Below are 20,369 nucleotides of genomic sequence, written 5' to 3'. Positions count from 1 at the left end.
AAATGACATAGATTCTCCCAAGAAGCGACCGAAAAACCAGCATCAGGCTCTGAATATTTATTTCGGTTAATAGTAGTCTCCCAGGAAAGACTGGGGGAAATATAGGTGTTTCTGTCAACCCAGGAAAATCACAGCATCATATGAGAGTACTCAGACCTCCTGCCCACTGAGGAGTGGGCTGTTCTCACCAATGGGGCAAGAGCGGAAGATGCGGGGTAGACGCAGCCAGTGATTGCTGCTATGTGGCAGCTGGGAAATGGAGAAGGCTTGCTTCATAAGTCTGCGCCTGATATTGGGAGAAGGGGTAAACTGGTTAGCAATGGACAAAAGTAGCTTGTCTGTGTGCTTCTCCAAAGAAGGGAACACACCATATCCCAGTCTGCTTAGCCTTGATCCTAGCTCCCTCCCCTTCTCCTTAACTCCAGGGTTTACCCTCTCTTATTTCTGTGGTAACCTCTGTCCATTCCTCCCTCACCCCATAAGCTTCCCTGCCTGAGGATCATGCCACCCCAGGCCTGGGGAATCTGCCCTTCTTGCAGGTAAAAACTCAGTTTACTCCAGGCTGGGCACGGTGGCTCACACCTGTAATCCCAGCACTTTGGGAGGCCAAGGCAGGCAAATCACGAGGTCAGGAGTTTGAGGCCAGCCTGGCCAACATGGTGAAACCCTGTCTCTACTAAAAATACAAAAATTAGCCGGGTGTGGTGGTGGGTGCCTGAAATCCCAGCTACTCGGGAGGCTGAAGCAGGAGAATCGCTTGAAACTGGAAGGTGGAGGTTACAGTGAGCCGAGATTATGCCACTATATTCCAGCCTGGGCAAAAAGAGTGAAACTCCGTCTCAAAAAAAAAAAAAGGAAAAAGAAAACTCAGTTTACCCAAACTGCCCCCACTCTTCATATTATTAACAACAGTCATGAATAACAATTATTGCGCTCTTGCTTCAGAGGCAGGTGCTTTACTCATTATTTCTAATCTTTACAGCAGCTCCACAGGGCAAGTATTAGCTTACCTACTTTTCAAATGCTTAGACAGGTTAAGCTACTTCCCCCAGGTCCCACAAACAAGACTGCCCCCCAAGTCTGGCTAACGTACAAGACTGGGCTCTTTCCTGGACACCATGCTTCCTTAAAGGGAAGCTCTTGAGGAAGAGTGAGTAGTGATAACAAGGGATAAGGGGGTCTGAGCTGTGTGATGAGGCTCTTACCTATATATCAGAGATGCAAGGACCACAGCCATCAACACCAGCAAGATACCCACGAACAGGGGAGCCTGCCCAAGGCCTGCTTCTTGACCTGTGAGAAGAATCCCAGGCACTGCTTCACTCAGTGTCTGCTCCTTGCCAGCTACCCTCTATCCACTCCCTTCGTCATCTTAGCTCTTGTCCAAGGACCTACCAGGCATGATAAGCTGGGTGCTGACCACTGCCAGGCTGTTGGCATCAGCCAGAGACACATTGAGGCAGTATGTCCCCAAGCCACCCTTCAGTATCTGGTACAGAACCAGCTGGCAGGCTGGGCTGGGTGGCACAGGCTGGCACAGCTGCTGGGCAGGGGGCTGGCACCCTGGCGATGAGATCTCCATGCAGGCTTCCGTGGGCAGCCTGGAAGAGGTGTCACAATATATAAGGGGATCTGGGACGGGACACTAAATGCCAGAGAGCAGAGAAACAGTCAACCCAAGAGTTATCAGCACACTAGTGGGACACTCACCCTCCTTGGCAGGACACAGTCAGCTCAAATGCATCTCCCTCACTGGATGGCACAACCTGCAGGATCTCGGCACTTTCAATACCCTCTGCAGAGTTGCAAGATTATCAAGTTAGGATTCCTCTACCTGGCCTCCCCAAAAGCCCATAGACAGGAAAGCCCCAGGGCTGCTCCACCAATCTCATCCCTGTGCTTTCAAATGAGGACTCTGGCATTTGGGTATTCTTCCTATGTAGGTGAGTAATTCCTCCCAAGGTGTGCTTCCACTGACCAGCCCTAGGCAGCACACAGCTGCCTCCATCAGCCCCCAAAGTAGGCAGGACTCACGGACGATGTCCAGGGTGACGGAAAAGGAACCATATCGATACAGAACACAGTCCAGGGGGACTTGTCTCTTCACCAGCCTTAAGGTGGCCGTACCATCCAGCAGGGGGCCCAGGGAACCTGGCAGGAGAGGATTGAGGAGGCAAGATCAAGAGACAGATGACTCATCTGGAGGCAGAGGCCAAGCAGGCATTTTTTCAGGTTGAACCAGAGTTACTGGATTCTGGAATCACTGGCTTAGAATCAGATAAGACCTGGGAAACTTTATTCTATAGATAAGGAAACTGAAGCCTAGAAGAAGAAAATGACTCCTCCAGAATCACAGTTAGGGGTGGCACTGGAGTTTTAAAAAATTCTCAAATGTTTATCACATCTCACACTATGCCAGGTCCTAGGCTAGACATTCAACATGTGTTAACTCATTCAAGCATCACTATTTCATTCCTCCCTTTTGGCTTTGGGATGGGAATCCAGGGTTGGGAAATGGAAGGATCAGGATCTCGGAATCTGGGAAGGATTTCCGTGCAATTATGCTTGAACAGAAAATGAGCTATAAATATTATGTAAATGATCACAGTCTGTTCCCTGGTCTCGCCAACCATTCTCAGCAGTAGAGAAAGCAACAAGCTCTTCTCTCATGGCCTAGGGGAAGATCTTGGTTTCCTGAACTCCAGATCTATTCCGTGTCATTAATAGAGACTGGAGGGCTTTATAGCCAGGCCAGTGAGAGCTCTGAGGGGACCATAGTGCTAAGCAAAGGATTGGGTAATGTCTGAGTCCTGGGTAAGACTTACAGAGTAGAGTAGGGTACCCCACCTCCATGAACCTCACTCACACTGGTCCTCTTACCTGTAATACTTTCCGTAGACATGATTGAGCTGGTATCTGGACCCTCAGGCTCAGGGGTAGGTAGCTCTCCACCTGTGGTCTCCACCCACTCTGTAGTTGTTACCTGTGCAGCTGTGGTTCCAGAAGGCACTACAATTGACACCTCTGCAGGTGTCATACCTATAGCCTCTGGAGTTGACATCTCTGCCAGTGTGGTACCCATGACCTCTGAAACTGGCACCTTCTCAGGTGTCGTACCTGTGCTCTCTGCAGTTGGCATCTGCACAGGTGTAGTGCTTATGACTTCAGTGGTTGGCACCTGCACAGATGTGGTTCCAGAGGGCTCTGCAGTTGGCACCTGACCAGGTGTAGTACCCACGACTTCTGTAGTAGGCACTTGGCCAGCTGTGGTGTCAGGGGCCTCTGCAGTTGGTCTGTGCCCTTCTGTGGTGCCTGGAACTGGGGAGGAGCCACAGGAGGTGAGAGGAATGGCAGCCTGCAGGACCACCTGGGCAGTGACTGGGCCAGGCTCCAGATAAGTATGAGTGACCACAAGTGCCCGAGAGATCAGGGTTCCACTACTGTCTCCAAACTCCCAGGTGTAGGAGAGGTCAGCTTCAGCCAGATAGCCACTAGGGTCATGGAGCTGGAGGGCAAAAGTCAGAGGCTGATTTCTCAGGAAGTGCTTGTTCCCTCCATCCAAGGCCCGCAGCTGGGACACGCTCATGGAGAAAGGCACCTGGTCTGGGATTGGAGCCAGAAAAGGTGAGAACTAGGCCTGAGCCACAACTTCTCCCTTCACAGCCACACTCTCCAACCCCAAGCTGACTGGCTGGCCCTTCACTGGCACTAAGCCTCACATTTCTCTGCCTAGGTCTTCCTGGCCCTTCTACTTTAAGTTTGCACAGCATTTCACCTTTCCCCTTTCCAGTCCATCCAAGCCTCCCTGCCTTCTCTTGCCCTATGACTGGCCTTGCCCCTTCCTAAACCCTTACCAGTAATGGTGAAGGCTGAGCTGGAATGAGCAAGAGGCACATAGCTCCGGGATCCCCGGCGATGGTAGACAGTCACTTCCATGGTGTGTGTGCCCAGCATTGCTCTGCCTGTTCCAATGCTCAGCCCAGACACTGGGCCCCCTAGAACTTGCCAGTATTGGCCTGAAGTTTTTGGAATGAAAAGAAAGGAAGAAGAGATTACTGGTCAAAGGGGACTGAGGGACAGGCCTAGAAACAGGGCAATGGAGATGGGAGGTCAGGAGGTATGATTACTTCTGAGGGTGTTTGGAAGGCTGTGATATGGGGGGACAGGGAAGGGGTCCTAATGAGGCATTCCATGGGGTAGGACTACAATTGAGGAAAAGCTGCCAGAAAGAATTATGATAGAGTTCAAGGGGGCTAGGTGCTATGGAAGAGAAAAGATCTAAGAGGAAAATGAAGATTAGAGAAAATCACAGAAGTTAAGGTGGAAGCGGGGGGCAAAAGAAAGGTGATCAGGTACAAAGAAGTAAACACAAGTGTAGATGACAGGCTGAGAAGGGAGTCCCTCACCCCAGGTCTTCCAGACATAAACAAAGCTTCTCTTCTGAGACCAAGGGCCAGATGGGCAAGGTCCACCATCAGGGAAGATACAGGCATCATCAGTTTCCTGGGGATACACTGGCTGTCCTCCCCACATCTGGCTCCCTGAAAGGTAAATACAGAGTCACTCTCAAACCCTGGCATTCTTTTTTATATACCAAAACCCCTAAAATTGTTCCCAGGGTATCAGAGAGGGGCTCTGGGAATATTCTCTAGCTAGAAAGTACATTCTCCATGGTATAACCATTTGAGGTGGCAGTTGGGGGCTGAGGGTGTGGAAACTACATTTTTCTTTTGGAGACAGGGTCTTCCTCTGATGCCCAGGCTGGAGTGCAGTGGTGTGATCACAGCTCACTGCAGTGTCAACCTCCCAGAGTCAAGCAATCCTCCCGAGTAGCTGGGACTACAGGTATGCACCACCATACCCAGCTAATTTTATTTTGTTGTAGAGACATGGTCTTGCTATGTTGCCAGGGCTGGTCTTGAACTTCTGGGCTTAAGCAATTCTCCCGCCTCAGCCTCCTGAAGTGCTGGGTTTATAGGCATGCACCACTGTGCCTGGCCGGAAGCTATAATTTAATTGGCCAGGTGTGGCGTCTCATGGCTGTAAACCCAGCACTTTGGGAAGCTGAGGTGGGAGGATTGCTTGAGGCAAGGAATTCAAGACCAGCCTGATCAACATAGCGAGACCCTGTCTCTACAAAATACATTTTTAAAAAAGTAGCCAGGTGTGGTGGAATGCACCTGTAGTTCCAGCTACTCCAGGGGCTGAGGAAGGAGGATCACTTGAGCCCAGGAGGTTGAGGCTGCAATTAGCTATGATTGCACCACTGTACTCCAGCCTGGGAGAGAGAGAAGGACCCTGACTCTATAATAAATAAATAAAATAAGAAGAAAGAAAGAAAACAAAAAGAAGATATATGTATATGTGTATATATGTATATACATAGCCACATATCAAAATATTTAGAGTGATTTGCTCTAGCTAGTGGAATAAAAATAACAGCACTAGGGGGCTAGGTGCAGTGGCTCATGCCTGTAATCCTAGCACTTAGGGAGGCTGAAGCGGTTAAATCACCTGAGGTCAGGAGTTCGAGACCAGCCTGGCCAACGTGGTAAAACCCTGTCTCTACTAAAAATACAAAAATTAGCCAGGCGTGCTGGTGGGAGGCTATAATCCCAGCTACCCAGGAGGCTGAGGCAGGAGAATCGGTGGAATCTGGGAGGTAAAGGCTGTAGTGAGCCAAGATTGCACCACTGCACTCCAGCCTGAGGAACAGAGCGAGACTCTGTCTCAAAAATAAATACATAAATAAATAACAGCACTAGATAACATTTATGTAGCCTTTACTGTGGGCTGCAGCAGACACTACATTAAATACTTTACACATATTATCACATTCTAATCCTTACAACAGTCCTTTTTTCTTCAGAAATGGAAACACAATGAGGTGGGCAGATCACTTCAGTTCAGAAGTTTGAGACCAGCCTGGTTAACATGGTGAAACCCCGTCTCTACTAAAAATACAAAAGAATTAGCCGGGCATGGTGGCATGCGCCTGTACCAGCTACTCAGGAGGCTACCCCCAGCTACTCAGGAGACTGAGGAGGGAGGATCACTTGAACCCAGTAGGCGGAGGTTGCAGTGAGCTGAGATCATGCCACTGCACTCTAGCCTGAGCAACACAGCCAGACTCTGTCTCAAAGAACAAAGAAAAAAAAAGGGGGGGGGAAACACAAAACAAGTAACTTGCCCAAGGTCACATATATCAAGGACAAGTTTAAATATAGGTCTGTTCAACTTCTAGGTCCCCTAAATTCTGCTGCCCTCCACTTTAGGGACTGTAATTTTCTTTTCTTTTTGCTTTTTGAGACAGGGTCTCACTCTGTCACCCAGGCTGAAGTGCAGTGGCGTGATCATGCAATTTCGACCTCCCAGGCTCATGATCCTCCCACCTGAGACTCCTGAGTAGCAGGGACTACAGCTGTAATTTTCTTTTCTTTTTGCTTTCTCTGTTTTTGTGTTTTGTTTTTGGGTTTTTTTTTGAGATGGAGTCTTGCTCTGTCGCCCAGGCTGGAGTGCAGCGGCGCGACCTCGGCTCCCCGCAAGCTCCGCCTCCTGGGTTCACACCATTCTCCTGCCTCAGCCTCCCCAATAGCTGGGACTACAGGCGCCTGCCACCATGCCTGGCTAGTTTTTTCTGTATTTTTAGTAGAGATGGGGTTTCACCGTGTTAGCCAGGATGGTCTCGATCTCCTGACCTCTTGATCTGCCTGCCTTGGCCTCCTGAAGTGCTGGGATTACAGGTGTGAACCACCGCACCTGGCCTTCTCTGTGTTTTTAAATTTTAACTACAATGAGTATGTATTACATATATAACTTGTTTTAAAAAGTAGAGGAGGAGGCTGGGCGTGGTGGCTCACACCTATAATCCCAGCACTTTGGGAGGCCGAGGCGGGCGGATCACAAGGTCAGGAGATCAAGACCATCGTGGCTAACACAGTGAAACCCCGTCTCTATAAAAATACAAAAAAAAGTAGCCGAGCGTGGTGGTGGGTGCCTGTAGTCCCAGCTACTCGGGAGGCTGAGGCAGGAGAATGGCGTGAACCTGGGAGGCGGAGCTTGCAGTGAGCCGAGATCGCACCACTGCACTCCAATCTGGGTGACAGAGCGAGAGTCCGTCTCGAAAACAAAAACAAAAAAGTAGAGGAGGAAGGGGCATTCCCTGAGCTCACTGGGCATACCAGGGAACCTGAGCCCTAGGAATAAGGACCTAGAATAGAGAAGTACTCACCATTGATGATGGTATTGTTGACCCAGATAACCTGCCCATCTGGCAATACCTTTTGGCTTCCAGGGAAGTTCAAGGCAATAGAGAAGGAGGCATTTGCACCAATCAGTGTAGGCCCATCATTACTGACCTTGAGAGACACTTGACCACCTGGGAAGGAAAGCTACATTAGCTGGGACTCCTGGGCTTCCCCTCCCTGTGTATGTTTCCCCTCCTTTTCTTCCCAAGCTACACTCAATGCAGGTCATCTTGCTTTTTTCCTCATCCCATTCCTACCATGCCCTCCCCTGGAACTTCCAAGTTCCTACCTCTCCAGCAGTCAAGTCTCTGGGCTTCTGTCCACTCTGGATACAGCTGCCTGTTCCAGGCTTTGGTTCTGAGTTGCCTTGAGACACCAAGCCAATCCTGGTTTCTGGGTCCTAAAAGGAATGTGCCATGAAGAGCCCTAGGATCCTTTCAGTCCCTTCTCAGGGATAATACTCTATTCATGTCACCCAATTCATTCTCACATTCGAAGTGCTTTTTTTTTTTTTTTTTTTTTTGAGATGGAGTCTTGCTCTGTCGCCCAGGCTGGAGTGCAGTGGCCGGATCTCAGCTCACTGCAAGCTCCGCCTCCTGGGTTTAGGCCATTTTCCTGCCTCAGCCTCCGGAGTAGCTGGGACTATAGGCGCCCGCCACCTAGCCCCGCTAGTTTTTTTTTTTTTTTTTTTTTTTTTTAGTAGAGACGGGGTTTCACCGTGTTAGCCAGGATGATCTCGATCTCCTGACCTCGTGATCTGCCCGTCTCGGCCTCCCAAAGTGCTGGGATTACAGGCTTGAGCCACCGCGCCCGGCTTTTTTTTTTTTTTTTGAGATGGAGTTTCACTCTTGTTGCCCAGGCTGGAGTGCAATAGCGTGATCTCAGCTCATTGCAACCTCTGCCTCCCAGGTTCAAACAATTCTCCTGCCTCAGCCTCCTGAGTAGTTGGGATTACAGGCATGTGCCACCACGCCCGGCTAATTTTGTATTTTTAGTAGAGATGGGGTTTCTCCATGTTGGTCAGGCTGGTCTCGAACTCCCGACCTTAGGTGATCTGCCTGCCTCAGCATCCCAAAGTGCTGGGATTACAGGCATGAGCCACTGCGCCCGGCCAAAGTGCATTTTTAAAACTCATTTATTCGGCTGGGCGTGGTGGTTCACGCCTGTAATCCCAGCACTTTGGGAGGCTGAGGTGGGCGGATCATGAGGTCAAGAGATCAAGACCATCCTGACCAACATGGTAAAACTCTGTTTCTACTAAAAATACAAAAATTAGCCGGGTGTGGTGGTGTGTGCCTGTAGTTCCAGCTACCCAGGAGGCTAAGGCAGGAGAATCACTTGAATCTAGGAGGTGGAGGTTGCAGTGAGCCGAGATTGCCCCAATGTACTCCAGCCTGGCGATAGAGTAAGACTCCATCTCAAAACAAAACAAAAAAAAACACCCTTATTTATTATTATTATTTGAGATGATGTCTTGCTCTGCCCCTAGGCTGGAATGCAGTGGTGTGATCTTAGCTCATTACAGCCTCCGCTTTCTAGGTTCAAGCAATTCTCGTTCCTCAGCCTCCCAAGTAGCTGGTACTGCAGGCACCCACCACCACACCCGACTAATTTTTGTATTTTTAGTTTTGCCATGTTTCATGGTTTCGCCATTTTGGCCAGGCTTGTCTCGAACTCCTGACCTCAAGTGATCCGTCTGCTTTGGCCTCCCAAAGTGCTGGGATTATAGGTGTGAGCCACTGTGCCTGACCTGTTTTGTTTTAAATCAAGACATAATTCACATACCATAAAATTTACTTTTAGCCAGGCACTGTGACTCACGCCTATAATCCCAGCACTTTGAGAGGCCAAGGCAGGTGGATCACAAGGTCAGGAGTTCAAGACCAGCCTGGCCAAGTGAAACCCTGTCTCTACTAAAAATACAAAAATTAGTTGGGCGTGGTGGCGGGCACCTGTAGTTCCAGCTACTAAGGAGGCTGAGGCAGGAGAATTGCTTGAACCCGCGAGACGGAGGTGGCAGTGAGCCAAGATCATGCCACTGCACTCTAGCCTGGGCGACAGAGCGAGACTCCATCTCAAAAAAAAAAAAATTCCTTTTGAACATGATCAAATTTGTGTTTTAGAAAGATCATGATGGCAAGCAGTGAGGAGGGTGGATTAGAGGCTGGCAGAGATTGGGCATGGGGACAGGGTAGACAAAATTATTGTAACTGACCAAGAGAGGTCTGAGAAGAAAAGGATATGCTGGCTCTCCATCTGCCCTACCCAGGTCCAACAACTATCAACACCTTGCCACATTTGCTTTGTTTATCCTTACTAGTTGTTGTTTTTGTTTTGGCTAAAGTATGTAAAAGCAAATCCCAAACATCGTATTATTTTAACCCTACAAATTTAAAAAATATGAGTATTTTCTTGCATAAGTACAATGTCATTTCATGCTAGACAAAATTATCAAACTCAGTCCATATAAAATTTCATGAATATCTAGAAAAATGTCTTATGATTTTTAAAATCAGGATCCAAACTATAAGCACAATCTTTTTTTAAGAGCCTTAGGTGGGTGGGTGTGAACAGACTCTTTCCAGGATACATTAAGGAATGTAGTAAAAGAAAAAGACTTGAAACTGCAGCACAGCAAGGAAAGTCAGATCAAGGAGAACTTCCTAAAAATCTGTGAGACTAAGCATCAAGGGAGAAAGCGGGGCTGGGATATAATGCATATATTTCAGCACAGCAGAAACTACTTTCACCCCATTTTCCCCTTTCCTGCAGAAACCTCTCTCCCCTCCCCTCCTATCTGTATATATTTCAGCACAGCAAAAGCTACCCTCACCCCATTTTTCCCTTTCCTGCAGAAACTTCCTTCCCTTTCCCCTTTTCTTTCCCCTTTCCTTTTCCTTTTCCTTTCCTTTTGATACAGGGTTTTGCTCTCTCACCCTGTGTGCAGTGGCACATTCATCACTCACTGCACCCTCAAACTCCTGGGCTGAAGCCATCTTCCTGATTAGTCTCCCAAGTAGCTAGGTCCACAGGTGCTCACCACCAGGCCCAGATAATTTTTTTTTTTCTTTTAGAGACAGAGTTTCGCTCTTGTTGCCCAGGCTGGAAGGCTGGAGTGCAATGGCGCGATCTCGGTTTACTGCAACCTCCGCCTGCTGGGTTCAAGCGATTCTCCTGCCTCAGCCTCCTGAGTGGCTGGGATTACAGGCATGCGCCACCACACCCAGCTAATTTTGTGTTTTTAGTAGAGACTGGGTTTCTCTATGTTGATCGGGCTGGTCTCAAACTCCCGACTTCAGGTGAGCCACCTACCTTGGCCTTCCAAAGTGCTGGATTACAGGCATGAGCCACCGTGCCCGGCCTAGGCCTGGATAATTTTTTTACTTTTTGTAGAGACAGGGTCTCACTATGTTGCTCAGGCTAGTCTTGAACTCCTGGGCTCAAGCAATCCTATGGCCACGGCCTCCCAAAGTACTAGGATTACAGGTGTGAGCCTCCTCATCTCCTTTCTTTTCTTTTTTATTTTTTTCAGACAGAGTCTTGCTCTTTTGCCCAGGCTGGAATGCAGTGGTGTGATCTCAGCTCACTTCAACCTCTGCCTCCCAGGTTCAAGTGATTCTCGTGCCTCAGCCTCCCAAGTAGCTGGGATTATAGGGGCGCACCACCATGCCCACCTAATTTCTGTATTTTTAGTAGAGATGGGGTTTCGCCGTATTGGCCAGGCTGGTCTGACCTCAAGTGATCCACCCATCTCAGTCTCCCAAAGTGCTAGGATTACAGGCATGAGTTACTGTGCCAGGCCTCATCCCCTTTCTTTTCTTTTTTTTTTCCGAGACGGAGACTCGCTGTGTCACTCAGGCTGGAGTACAGTAGCGTGATCTTGGCTCACTGCAACCTCCGCCTTCCGGGTTCCAGTGATTCTCCTGCCACAGCCTCCCGAGTAGCTGCAACTACAGGCATGCACCACCATGCCCAGCTAATTTTTGTACTTTTAGTAGAGACGGGGTTTCACCATATTGGTGAAGCTGGTCTCGAACTCCTGACCTTGTGATCCACCCACTTCGGCCTCCCAAAGTGCTGGGATTACAGGCGTGAGCCACCACGCCCGGCCTCAACCCCTTTCTAATGTGTGCTGTAACCCTAGTTGATTCTGCTGGGGGAGGATCTGGAATCATCTCATTGAGCATCCCACCACTAGAGCAAGAGAAGTCATAAGATACCCCATTCTTTCTCCACTTCCAGCTCTCCTCAGAGCAGCACGGGACATTCCAGACCCTCTCACCACCTCAGCCCCTCCCCTTACTCCTGTCACGAGGCCCAATCCCCCAGAGCCCTTTCATGTGATGCTCAGCTGAGACCCCTCTGCCTATCTCTCCCAGCCCCAGAACAAAAGGTCTGGGCTGTGTTCACCCGTACCCATCCCAAGGGGAGAGGATTGTATCTCCTGAGTCTTCTTACCCAATACTACATTCTCTGACTCCCCACTTTAAATCTCCTACCCCAAGAGACATTTCTTAAAAGAGTCTCCCGCACATTTCACCCCTTTGGAGCCCCTGCTCCAGCTCACTGCCAAGGAAGCCTCAGAATCAGTGCCACAGAGACCTTCTATTCTTCTGCCCCTCCAAGCATATGAGATTATTTTCAGGCTCAATCCCAAATCTCCATGTAGGGAGGGAGCCCAGGTGCCCACATTCTCACTAAATCAAATGAGTGGGAGACGCCTGAAATATTGCCGCTATCTCCCATTAGGAGGAGAGAAACCAGAGCAGGGGGAATTCATCCCCAAGTTCACACCTGCTCATGTCCACATATCCACACATACCTTTTGTAGCCCCCACAGCCAGCAAAGCACCTATCACAGCCAAATGAAGAAGGCATCTTTTTAGCACCAGATCCATTGTGTTCTTCCCTCCAGCAACCAAAGGCACTGGGGGGACTGGGATAGGCCCCTATATAAGAAAAAGGTGCTCATTTGCATAGCCCTTCCTCTTCTCCCTCAGAGAAGGCCTGGGAGGGGCCGGAGAAGAGGAAAAAGGAAAAACTGACAAAGGGATCCTGGTCCCTAGACATTGCTTTCCCATCCTGCTACTCAATGGCAGTTTCTGGTTTCACTGGGTCACTCTCATATACTCCCGGGCAAGGGCTGACTGAAAGGCAGCTGCATAACACAGACACAACAGTTCATCATGGGAGAGTGAATTAAACCAGGAACTTCTCAAAAAAACAGAAACAGAACCCTGCATCCCAAAACAGAGACAGCGTCGGGGTAGGCTATGAGGCAGAGGCAACGACTCCTCTGAGGTCCAGGAATTCTTTACAACGAGATTCCTGGTTTCCTGCTTTTCAAAGGAGGCTCCTGGGCCAGGTGGAATTTAACCTTAGGTCGATACATATTTTCCCCAGGAGTGGTGAAAATAGTGAGTTAGAAATCAAGAAATCCCTACAGACTGGAGACACAGGTAGGAAACTTGGACCCAAAGTAGGTACTTGGGAAGACTGTTCAGCCGCCCCACCAAGGAAGAAATTTGTCTAGTCCCCGAAGAACCAAACTTGCATGGAGCGGGGTCATTTGTGGGGAGGAGCGCTGCACTCGCCCCCCGGCTCTGACGTTGACCAATAGAAAGGCCAGGGGGCGGAGCCAGGGAAACGCGGGAAGCAGGGGCGGGGCTTCTGGTGGCGGTCGGGAACTCGGGGGGAGGCGGCAACATTGTTTCAAGTTGGCCAAATTGACAAGAGCGAGAGGTATACTGCGTTCCATCCTGACCCGGGGGCACCATACTGGGCCCTGTTTCCCCCTCCTCGGCCCCCGAGAGCCAGGGTCCGCCTTCTGCAGGGTTCTCAGGCCCCCGTTCCAGGGCCGGGCTGACCCGACTTGCTGGCTCTTCATGGAGAACTTCCAAAAGGTGGAAAAGATCGGAGAGGGCACGTACGGAGTTGTGTACAAAGCCAGAAACAAGTTGACGGGAGAAGTGGTGGCGCTTAAGAAAATCCGCCTGGACACGTGAGTGGCCTCTGTACCTGGGACTCCTAACTGGGGACCTCCTTGACTGTCCCCCCCCAATCCCCCACGGGCGGGTAGCCGTCCAGGGACCGGAAGACAACAGGGACGGACTTCTTTAGAAGTGGAGAGGTGGGTTGGGGGCCAGTAGAAGGTGGAGTGTATACTTATACTCCCTGGGGAGAGTATAGGGCGGTGTGGAATCCATGGAAAACTTTCTTCCCAAACTGAGCCGGATCGTGCCCCCAAATGTGCGAACACAGAGACTCGGGGAGAGAAAGGAGGCCTCTGAGATGAGGTCCAAGACTCTCCATGGAGTGGGGTTATGTGGGAACCGGCGAGGAGCGCCTTTCTGAATGAAGAGCTCTCCTCACTGCCCCACCCTCACCTTAGAATTCTCTCCTCTTTCCAAAGAATGGCAGTTGAACCTCACTGGCCCCTCTGGGGAGACTGGGGGCTACTCCTGCATTTTTTTCCCCCCATTACAGCCTCCCTGCTTCACCTTCACCAGACGGCTTTACTTACCTACCCCTGGGAAAAGAGGAGATAATGACCTTAATATGTGCAAAAGCCATACCCTGACTACCCAAGAATTAGCTCTTTCCAGCACCCTTTCTTTTCTCTGACTTTCCTAGGGGGTGCTGGGTGGTGTCTCCTTGGGGGAAAGAAATGACTAGGTGGAGGAAAAAGGAATATTTGTAACCATATTCCCGTCTCTGCTTTCCCAACCTCTCCAAGTGAGACTGAGGGTGTGCCCAGTACTGCCATCCGAGAGATCTCTCTGCTTAAGGAGCTTAACCATCCTAATATTGTCAAGTGAGTATGTGTCTGAGAGGCAATCCAGCTGGAAAGGAGGATGAGTTGTCTGTACAGTGTGGGCTTTTCTCTCTCTCGCACCTCCATTTCCTCAAACTTTACTTCTCTAGGCTGCTGGATGTCATTCACACAGAAAATAAACTCTACCTGGTTTTTGAATTTCTGCACCAAGATCTCAAGAAATTCATGGATGCCTCTGCTCTCACTGGCATTCCGCTTCCCCTCATCAAGGTAATACTTCTCATCAGCTCCTCCCATCATGGGCATGTCTCGGGGGACTGGTGGCAGGCAATTCAGGGTGATATTTTATGATCTTGGCCTCCTTCTGAGCCCTCATCTCCTACACACACACACTCCCCTTCTTTTTGTGTCTCCTTCTCTGCTCATTATATTCATTAACCCTAGGGTTGGACTGAACAATCAAAGTTGAAACTCTAGTGAGTCAACCTAGCAACTCAGGTGGGAGGTCAGATGAAACTCAGATAAATGGGATTTGAGAGCACTTGGTAAATTCCTCCAAAAAGCCCTTCTGTTTGGTGGAAGAACTAGCTAGTAAGTCTCTATTGTCTATTTTAGGGCTGGATTCTTCACTCCCAGAGCTACTTTGTTAACAAACATTTGTTCAATGCCCAGCATATAGAAAAGGGAAGCAAAATTGAGTAAGACTTGGTCCTTATCCTCTCTGGGCTGACAGTCCATTGGGAGAAATAGCTTGTAAATATGTGACTATAATCCAACATAGTAAAGGCTTTAGTAGAGTTTTGGGGGCACAGAGCAAACCCAGTCTGCTCACTGTGATGGAGAAACACAGTCCTCTCTTTCTTCTTTGTCAGAGCTATCTGTTCCAGCTGCTCCAGGGCCTAGCTTTCTGCCATTCTCATCGGGTCCTCCACCGAGACCTTAAGCCTCAGAATCTGCTTATTAACACAGAGGGGGCCATCAAGCTAGCAGACTTTGGACTAGCCAGAGCTTTTGGAGTCCCTGTTCGTACTTACACCCATGAGGTGAGTCCCTTTATGCCTTTCTTCTCTGAGCTTCCCAAGAGGTGTTAACTAGGGTATTCACAAATTTACTAAAAATATCTGGCTAATAGTTTCTTACTAGGTAGAAATAATCTCTTGACATCTTAAAGAATCTTAGGGCATGCATGGAATTCATACTGTGTTGCTAACTGGGCTCACGCCTGTAATACCAGTACTTTGGGAGGCTGAAGTGGGAGGATCACTTGAGCCCAGGAGTTCGAGACCATCATGGGCAACATAGCGAGACCCCATCTCTACAAATCTACAAAAAGAAAAATTTCGAAATCAAATTATGACCATTTGTCTCAAGTTTTTCCAGGGAGATCTCAAATTGGGGTTCAGAAAATATGGTCTCCAGAACTATGGACTGGAAATCAGTGAGAGGGGAAAGATGGAGGGAAGGAAACTGCTTGTTAAGAGGCCATGAGTTAGCAGAGTAGTGTTGAGGAACTGAGATGTGGGAATCTCCATACCCTATAAACCACTCCACCCCTCCCTATTCCTGTCCCTCAGGTGGTGACCCTGTGGTACCGAGCTCCTGAAATCCTCCTGGGCTGCAAATACTACTCCACAGCCGTGGACATCTGGAGCCTGGGCTGCATCTTTGCTGAGATGGTATGGAGGCTTGCCCAAGTTCCACCCAGCCGCCTCCTCCCCACATTCAAGAACAACAGAACTGTTTCTTGGCCCAGACCTATGGCCCTTCTATCACAGGGTTCTGTCTCTAAAGTAGCACCAAGGGGAATGGTGGGAAAGGATGCAACTGTTGCCCCAATATCAACCACAATGTTAGGATATCCTCAAACAGCCTTAGTACCTAGTATACTTCTCTTATCCCTGAAATGGCACAAAGCATTTCTGCAGCTGTTTTAGCTGAGTCTGCATATATTTGGGAGAATGATTCCATTTAGTGCCTTTTTTTTTTTTTTTTTTTTTGAGATGGAGTTTCGCTCTGTCGTCCAGGCTGGAGTGCAGTGGCCGGATCTCTGCTCACTACAAGCTCCACCTCCCGGGTTTTTACGCCATTCTCCTGGCTCAGCCTCCCAAGTAGCTGGGACTACAGGCGCCCGCCACCTCGCCCGGCTAGTTTTTTGTATTTTTTAGTAGAGACGGGGTTTCACCGCATATAGCCAGGATGGTCTCGATCTCCTGACCTCGTGATCCGCCCGTCTCGGCCTCCCAAAGTGCTGGGATTACAGGCTTGAGCCACCGCGCCTGGCCCATTTAGTGCCTCTTTTATTTCAGGACTTCATTTCAAGGCTTGTAGACCTTGTTGTGTGGTGCCAGCAATGTAGTGAAGACAATTGTGGTCACTTTATCCACACCCTTCATTTAAATTGCAGATTTAGGCAGAGTGCAGTGGCTCACACCTGTAGTCCCAGCACTTTGGGAAGCTGAGGTATAGGTGGATCACCTGAGGTCAGGAGTTCGAGACCAGCCTGGCCAAAATGGTGAAACCCCATCTGTACTAAAAATACAAAAATTAGCCAGGTGTGGTGGCGCACACCTGTAATCCCAGCTACTTGGGAGGCCAAGGCAGGAGAATCGCTTGAACCCAGGAGATGGAAATTGCAGTGAGCCGAGATTGCACCACTGCACTCCAGCCTGGGCAACAGAACGAGATTCCATCTCAAAAAAAAAAAAAAAAAAAGATTTAGATCATGTCCCCCTTCAACCTCTGGCTTTTCAGATTGAAGGATCCTTGAGACCTGGCTTTATGTAGAAGCTCCTTTCTCCTTTAATACAACAGTGCAGTGCAGTAGGCTGAGGCTTCAAATCAGCAATATGTTTTATTGTCTTTTATCTGGGTTATAACCAACAGCTTAAAGACCATTAGCCTGTACATATGTAATGTGCATTTATCCCCCAGTGCATTACCTTACAATTGTCCATATTCCTCTCTCAATTCATCCAAAAATATTTGTTAAGCACCTAGTGGGTAGCCAGCACCATGCTAGGTACTGTGGGGAACACAGAAGAAATGGAAGACAGAGCCTCTGCCCGCTGTACTCCTATCTAGAAGTGGCTGCATCACAAGGTTGGGGGATGACTGTAGTGTCTACCCCATACCCCGTGAGTGGCTTGGGATCCCTTTGCTACATGTCAGTGACATCGCAGACATTCAGCCCCTCCCAGACCCACCCAGCCTTGGGGATCTGCAAAACCATGGTTGGGGGAAGGAAGGAGGGGGCGAGCAGACAGATGAAGGGACTTCATTGTCTCAGGTTCTGTGTGACTGACCCCATGAAAGGCCCTGGGGAGCGAGTCATGGGGCCCTGCTGACCTTCTACTGTCTGTGGGAACTCCTTTGTATAGAGGAGAGTTTTGACTGACGTCAACGTAGGTCTTAGTATTTTCTCTTTCCCCATTTTCAGGTGACTCGCCGGGCCCTATTCCCTGGAGATTCCGAGATTGACCAGCTCTTCCGGATCTTTCGGACTCTGGGGACCCCAGATGAGGTGGTGTGGCCAGGAGTTACTTCTATGCCTGATTACAAGCCAAGTTTCCCCAAGTGGGCCCGGCAAGATTTTAGTAAAGTTGTACCTCCCCTGGATGAAGATGGACGGAGCTTGTTATCGGTGAGAGTGGGCACCTGTTTTCCCTCATTCATTTCTCCCAGGGAAGGGCTTTTCCAGGATGAAGGAAGGATGAGACCCTGAAATCTGGGCCTCAGTATTTTGTTTCCCTGGTTCCTGCTCTCCCTGTTGGCACACTGATTCAGCTATGGGAGGATGGAAGTAAGAATTCTGCCTTGGGTAGAAGGAGTTCTGGTTTCCTGATTTCTGGGAACACCTGCTGCCCATTTAGTCCACTATCACATGATTGAAGTCAACATACATCTCTCCCTCTAGCAAATGCTGCACTACGATCCTAACAAGCGGATTTCGGCCAAGGCAGCCCTGGCTCACCCTTTCTTCCAGGATGTGACCAAGCCAGTACCCCATCTTCGACTCTGATAGCCTTCTCGAAGCCCCCAGCCCTAATCTCACCCTCTGCTCCAGTGTGGGCTTGACTTGGCTTGGCCTTGGGCTATTTGGACTCAGGTGGGCCCTCTGATCTTGCCTTAAACACTCACCTTCTAGTCTTGGCCAGCCAACTCTGGGAATACAGGGGTGAAAGGGAGGAACCGGTGAAAATGAAAGGAAGTTTCAGTATTAGATGCACTTAAGTTAGCCTCCACCACCCTTTCCCCCTTCTCTTAGTTACTGCTGAAGAGGGTTGTTATAAAAAAAAAAAAAAAAAAAAGAAAGAAAGAAAAAAAGCCTTCCTACATGTTAGATTTGCCGTACCAATCTCTGAATGCCCCATAATTATTATTTCCAGTGTTTGGGATGACCAGGATCCCAAGCCTTCTGCTGCCACAGTGTTTGTAAAGGCCAAATGATAGCAGGGGGCTAAGTTGGAACTTTTGAGAACCAAGTCAAACAAAACCACTGGGAGGAGTCTGTTTTAAAGAATTCGGTTGAAAAAATAGATCCAATCAGTTTATACCCTAGTTAGTGTTCTGCCTCATCTAATAGGCTGGGAGGCTCAAGACTCAGCCCGGGTGGGGCTGCAGAAAAATGATTGGCCCCAGTCCCCTTGTTTGTCCCTTCTACAGGCATGAGGAATCTGGGAGGCCCTGGGACAGGGATTGTGCTTCATTCCAATCTATTGCTTCACCATGGCCTTATGAGGCAGGTGAGAGATGTTTGAATTTTTCTCTTTCTTTTAGTATTCTTAGTTCTTCAGTTGCCAGGGATCCCTGATCCCGTTTTCCTCTGAAGTCCACCTCCTACCCCATAGGAGTTGGAAGTTAGGGTTTAGGCATCATTTTGAGAGTACTGACACTTTTTTAGGGCTCTGATTGAGTGAGGGCATGGGCAAAAATATTTCTTTAAAAGAAGGATGAACAATTATATTTATATTTCGGGTTATATCCCATAGTAGGGTTGGCTTTTTTTTTTTTTTTTTTTTTTTTTTGGTTAGAGTGGGTGGATTTGTTGCCATGTGCACCTTGGGGTTTTGTAATGACAGTGCTTTAAAAAAAAAAAAAAGCATTTTTTTTGTTTATGATTTGTTTCTGTCACCCTTGTCCTTGAGTGCTCTTGCTATTAACGTTAATTGTAATTTAGTTTGTAGTTCATTAAAAAAATGTGCCTAGTTTTATAGTTCATCTCTTTCCTATTTACTGAAAGAATGGTGAGAAACAGAATATGAATATGTATATGTGATCATTGATTTCGGACCCCTTTTCCTAATCTCTCTGTGCATGGCTACCCACCCCACCCCATTTTGGCTAGAGCTGACGATGAACAAAGTGGTTATTATCGTTCCTATTTATGGCTGGGGAAACTGAAGTCTATATAATTCCTACTTTCTCCACACACCAGCAAACCTCCTTTCCCCCAGCCAACATACTACACACACACAACACACCACATACACACCATATATGCACACACACCCCATACACACACGCACGCACGCACACACACACACACCCATGCACATACATAGCGGCAGGAAAAGGGCTCCCGGGGAATTTGCCTCTCGACACTGCATTTCCCAGTAAGCACGCCCTTTTTCCTTTCTGTTTCATATCACAAACAGCAAAGTTTTCCAAAGATTATTTTATTTACATTTACATACGATTCTGAAAAAGCGTCTCCAAGCTACCACTTCTTGTAGTTGCCATTGTCTCACTCCACCACCAAAAAACATCTCAGACCCCCCGCCGGCCACCCCAAATACTCCTGTCCCCTGAAACCTCACTAAAGGGCGGAAGCGCTGATGTCAGGGTTACTTAAATTCCCAGGCTCCGGATCCCTAGAAGAGGTATTTCCCTTTACGCCCGCGAATTTGTCATAGAAGGCGGGGCACTAGAGCCAGCCCCAGCCAAGTCCAGGGGGAGGGGCGAAGGTCAATAGCGGCCTTCCTAAGGCTCCCGTCAACCCTTCCTTGCCTGCCAGTCAAGTCCCGTATTTTCGCAGTACTGGTTAAAGTTTCACTTTGACCCGCCTCCATCACTCACCTGATTAGATGTTTATGAGTCAAAAGGCGGGGTCATGGGGTGTCGAGATTTTATTGGTGGATACATGCGCCTGTCCGCACTGTACCGCCCCCTGTCTTCAGGAGCTTGCTCTTTAATGGCTCCTTACCTCGTCCATCTTCGAGGTTGCTCCCTTGCTATTGGTTTGTGGCCCCGCCTGTCGAGTCCCTTGTTCGTACTTGTTGGTGACAGCGCCCAAAGAGACCCGCCTTTCTCCAGAGGATTGGTGGATGAGTGCACATATAGCCCACCCC

The 20,369-nt window shown here is 48.9% G+C and overlaps 3 protein-coding genes across 3 annotated transcripts in view; 2 read left to right on the top strand and 1 right to left on the bottom strand.

Annotated features, from left to right (window-relative positions):
* DGKA (diacylglycerol kinase alpha) overlaps positions 1–12,888 on the top strand; it is a 36,421-nt gene extending 23,533 nt beyond the window's left edge. Inside the window, exons 23-24 of the mRNA XM_030938772.1 lie at positions 3,564–3,624; positions 12,651–12,888. Of these exons, the coding sequence (XP_030794632.1) occupies positions 3,564–3,624; positions 12,651–12,673 (84 nt within the window). The 3' untranslated portion in view covers positions 12,674–12,888. The remainder of the gene's footprint in view (positions 1–3,563; positions 3,625–12,650) is intronic.
* PMEL (premelanosome protein) lies at positions 43–12,160 on the bottom strand. The gene is made up of 11 exons (XM_030938777.1): positions 12,070–12,160; positions 7,537–7,647; positions 7,232–7,378; positions 4,407–4,541; positions 3,855–4,016; positions 2,881–3,603; positions 2,035–2,151; positions 1,711–1,795; positions 1,396–1,601; positions 1,206–1,293; positions 43–286 (listed from the first exon to the last, which is right to left on the bottom strand). Exons 1-11 carry the CDS (start codon positions 12,143–12,145, stop codon positions 151–153), a joined length of 1,986 nt encoding a protein of 661 aa, XP_030794637.1. The 5' UTR covers positions 12,146–12,160; the 3' UTR covers positions 43–150.
* Positions 12,889–12,897: 9 nt separating the features above from the next.
* CDK2 (cyclin dependent kinase 2) lies at positions 12,898–19,239 on the top strand. Its single transcript, XM_010377825.2, has 7 exons — positions 12,898–13,248; positions 13,984–14,061; positions 14,172–14,292; positions 14,895–15,065; positions 15,597–15,698; positions 17,459–17,662; positions 17,936–19,239. Exons 1-7 carry the CDS (start codon positions 13,133–13,135, stop codon positions 18,038–18,040), a joined length of 897 nt encoding a protein of 298 aa, XP_010376127.1. The 5' UTR covers positions 12,898–13,132; the 3' UTR covers positions 18,041–19,239.
* The last annotated feature ends 1,130 nt before the right edge of the window (positions 19,240–20,369 follow it).

This window comes from Rhinopithecus roxellana, chromosome 10, assembly GCF_007565055.1.
Source record: "Rhinopithecus roxellana isolate Shanxi Qingling chromosome 10, ASM756505v1, whole genome shotgun sequence".
NCBI classification, from domain to species: Eukaryota; Metazoa; Chordata; class Mammalia; order Primates; family Cercopithecidae; genus Rhinopithecus; species Rhinopithecus roxellana.
Note: the sequence above shows the minus strand (reverse complement) of the source record. Positions and strands in the feature narration are given on the sequence as shown.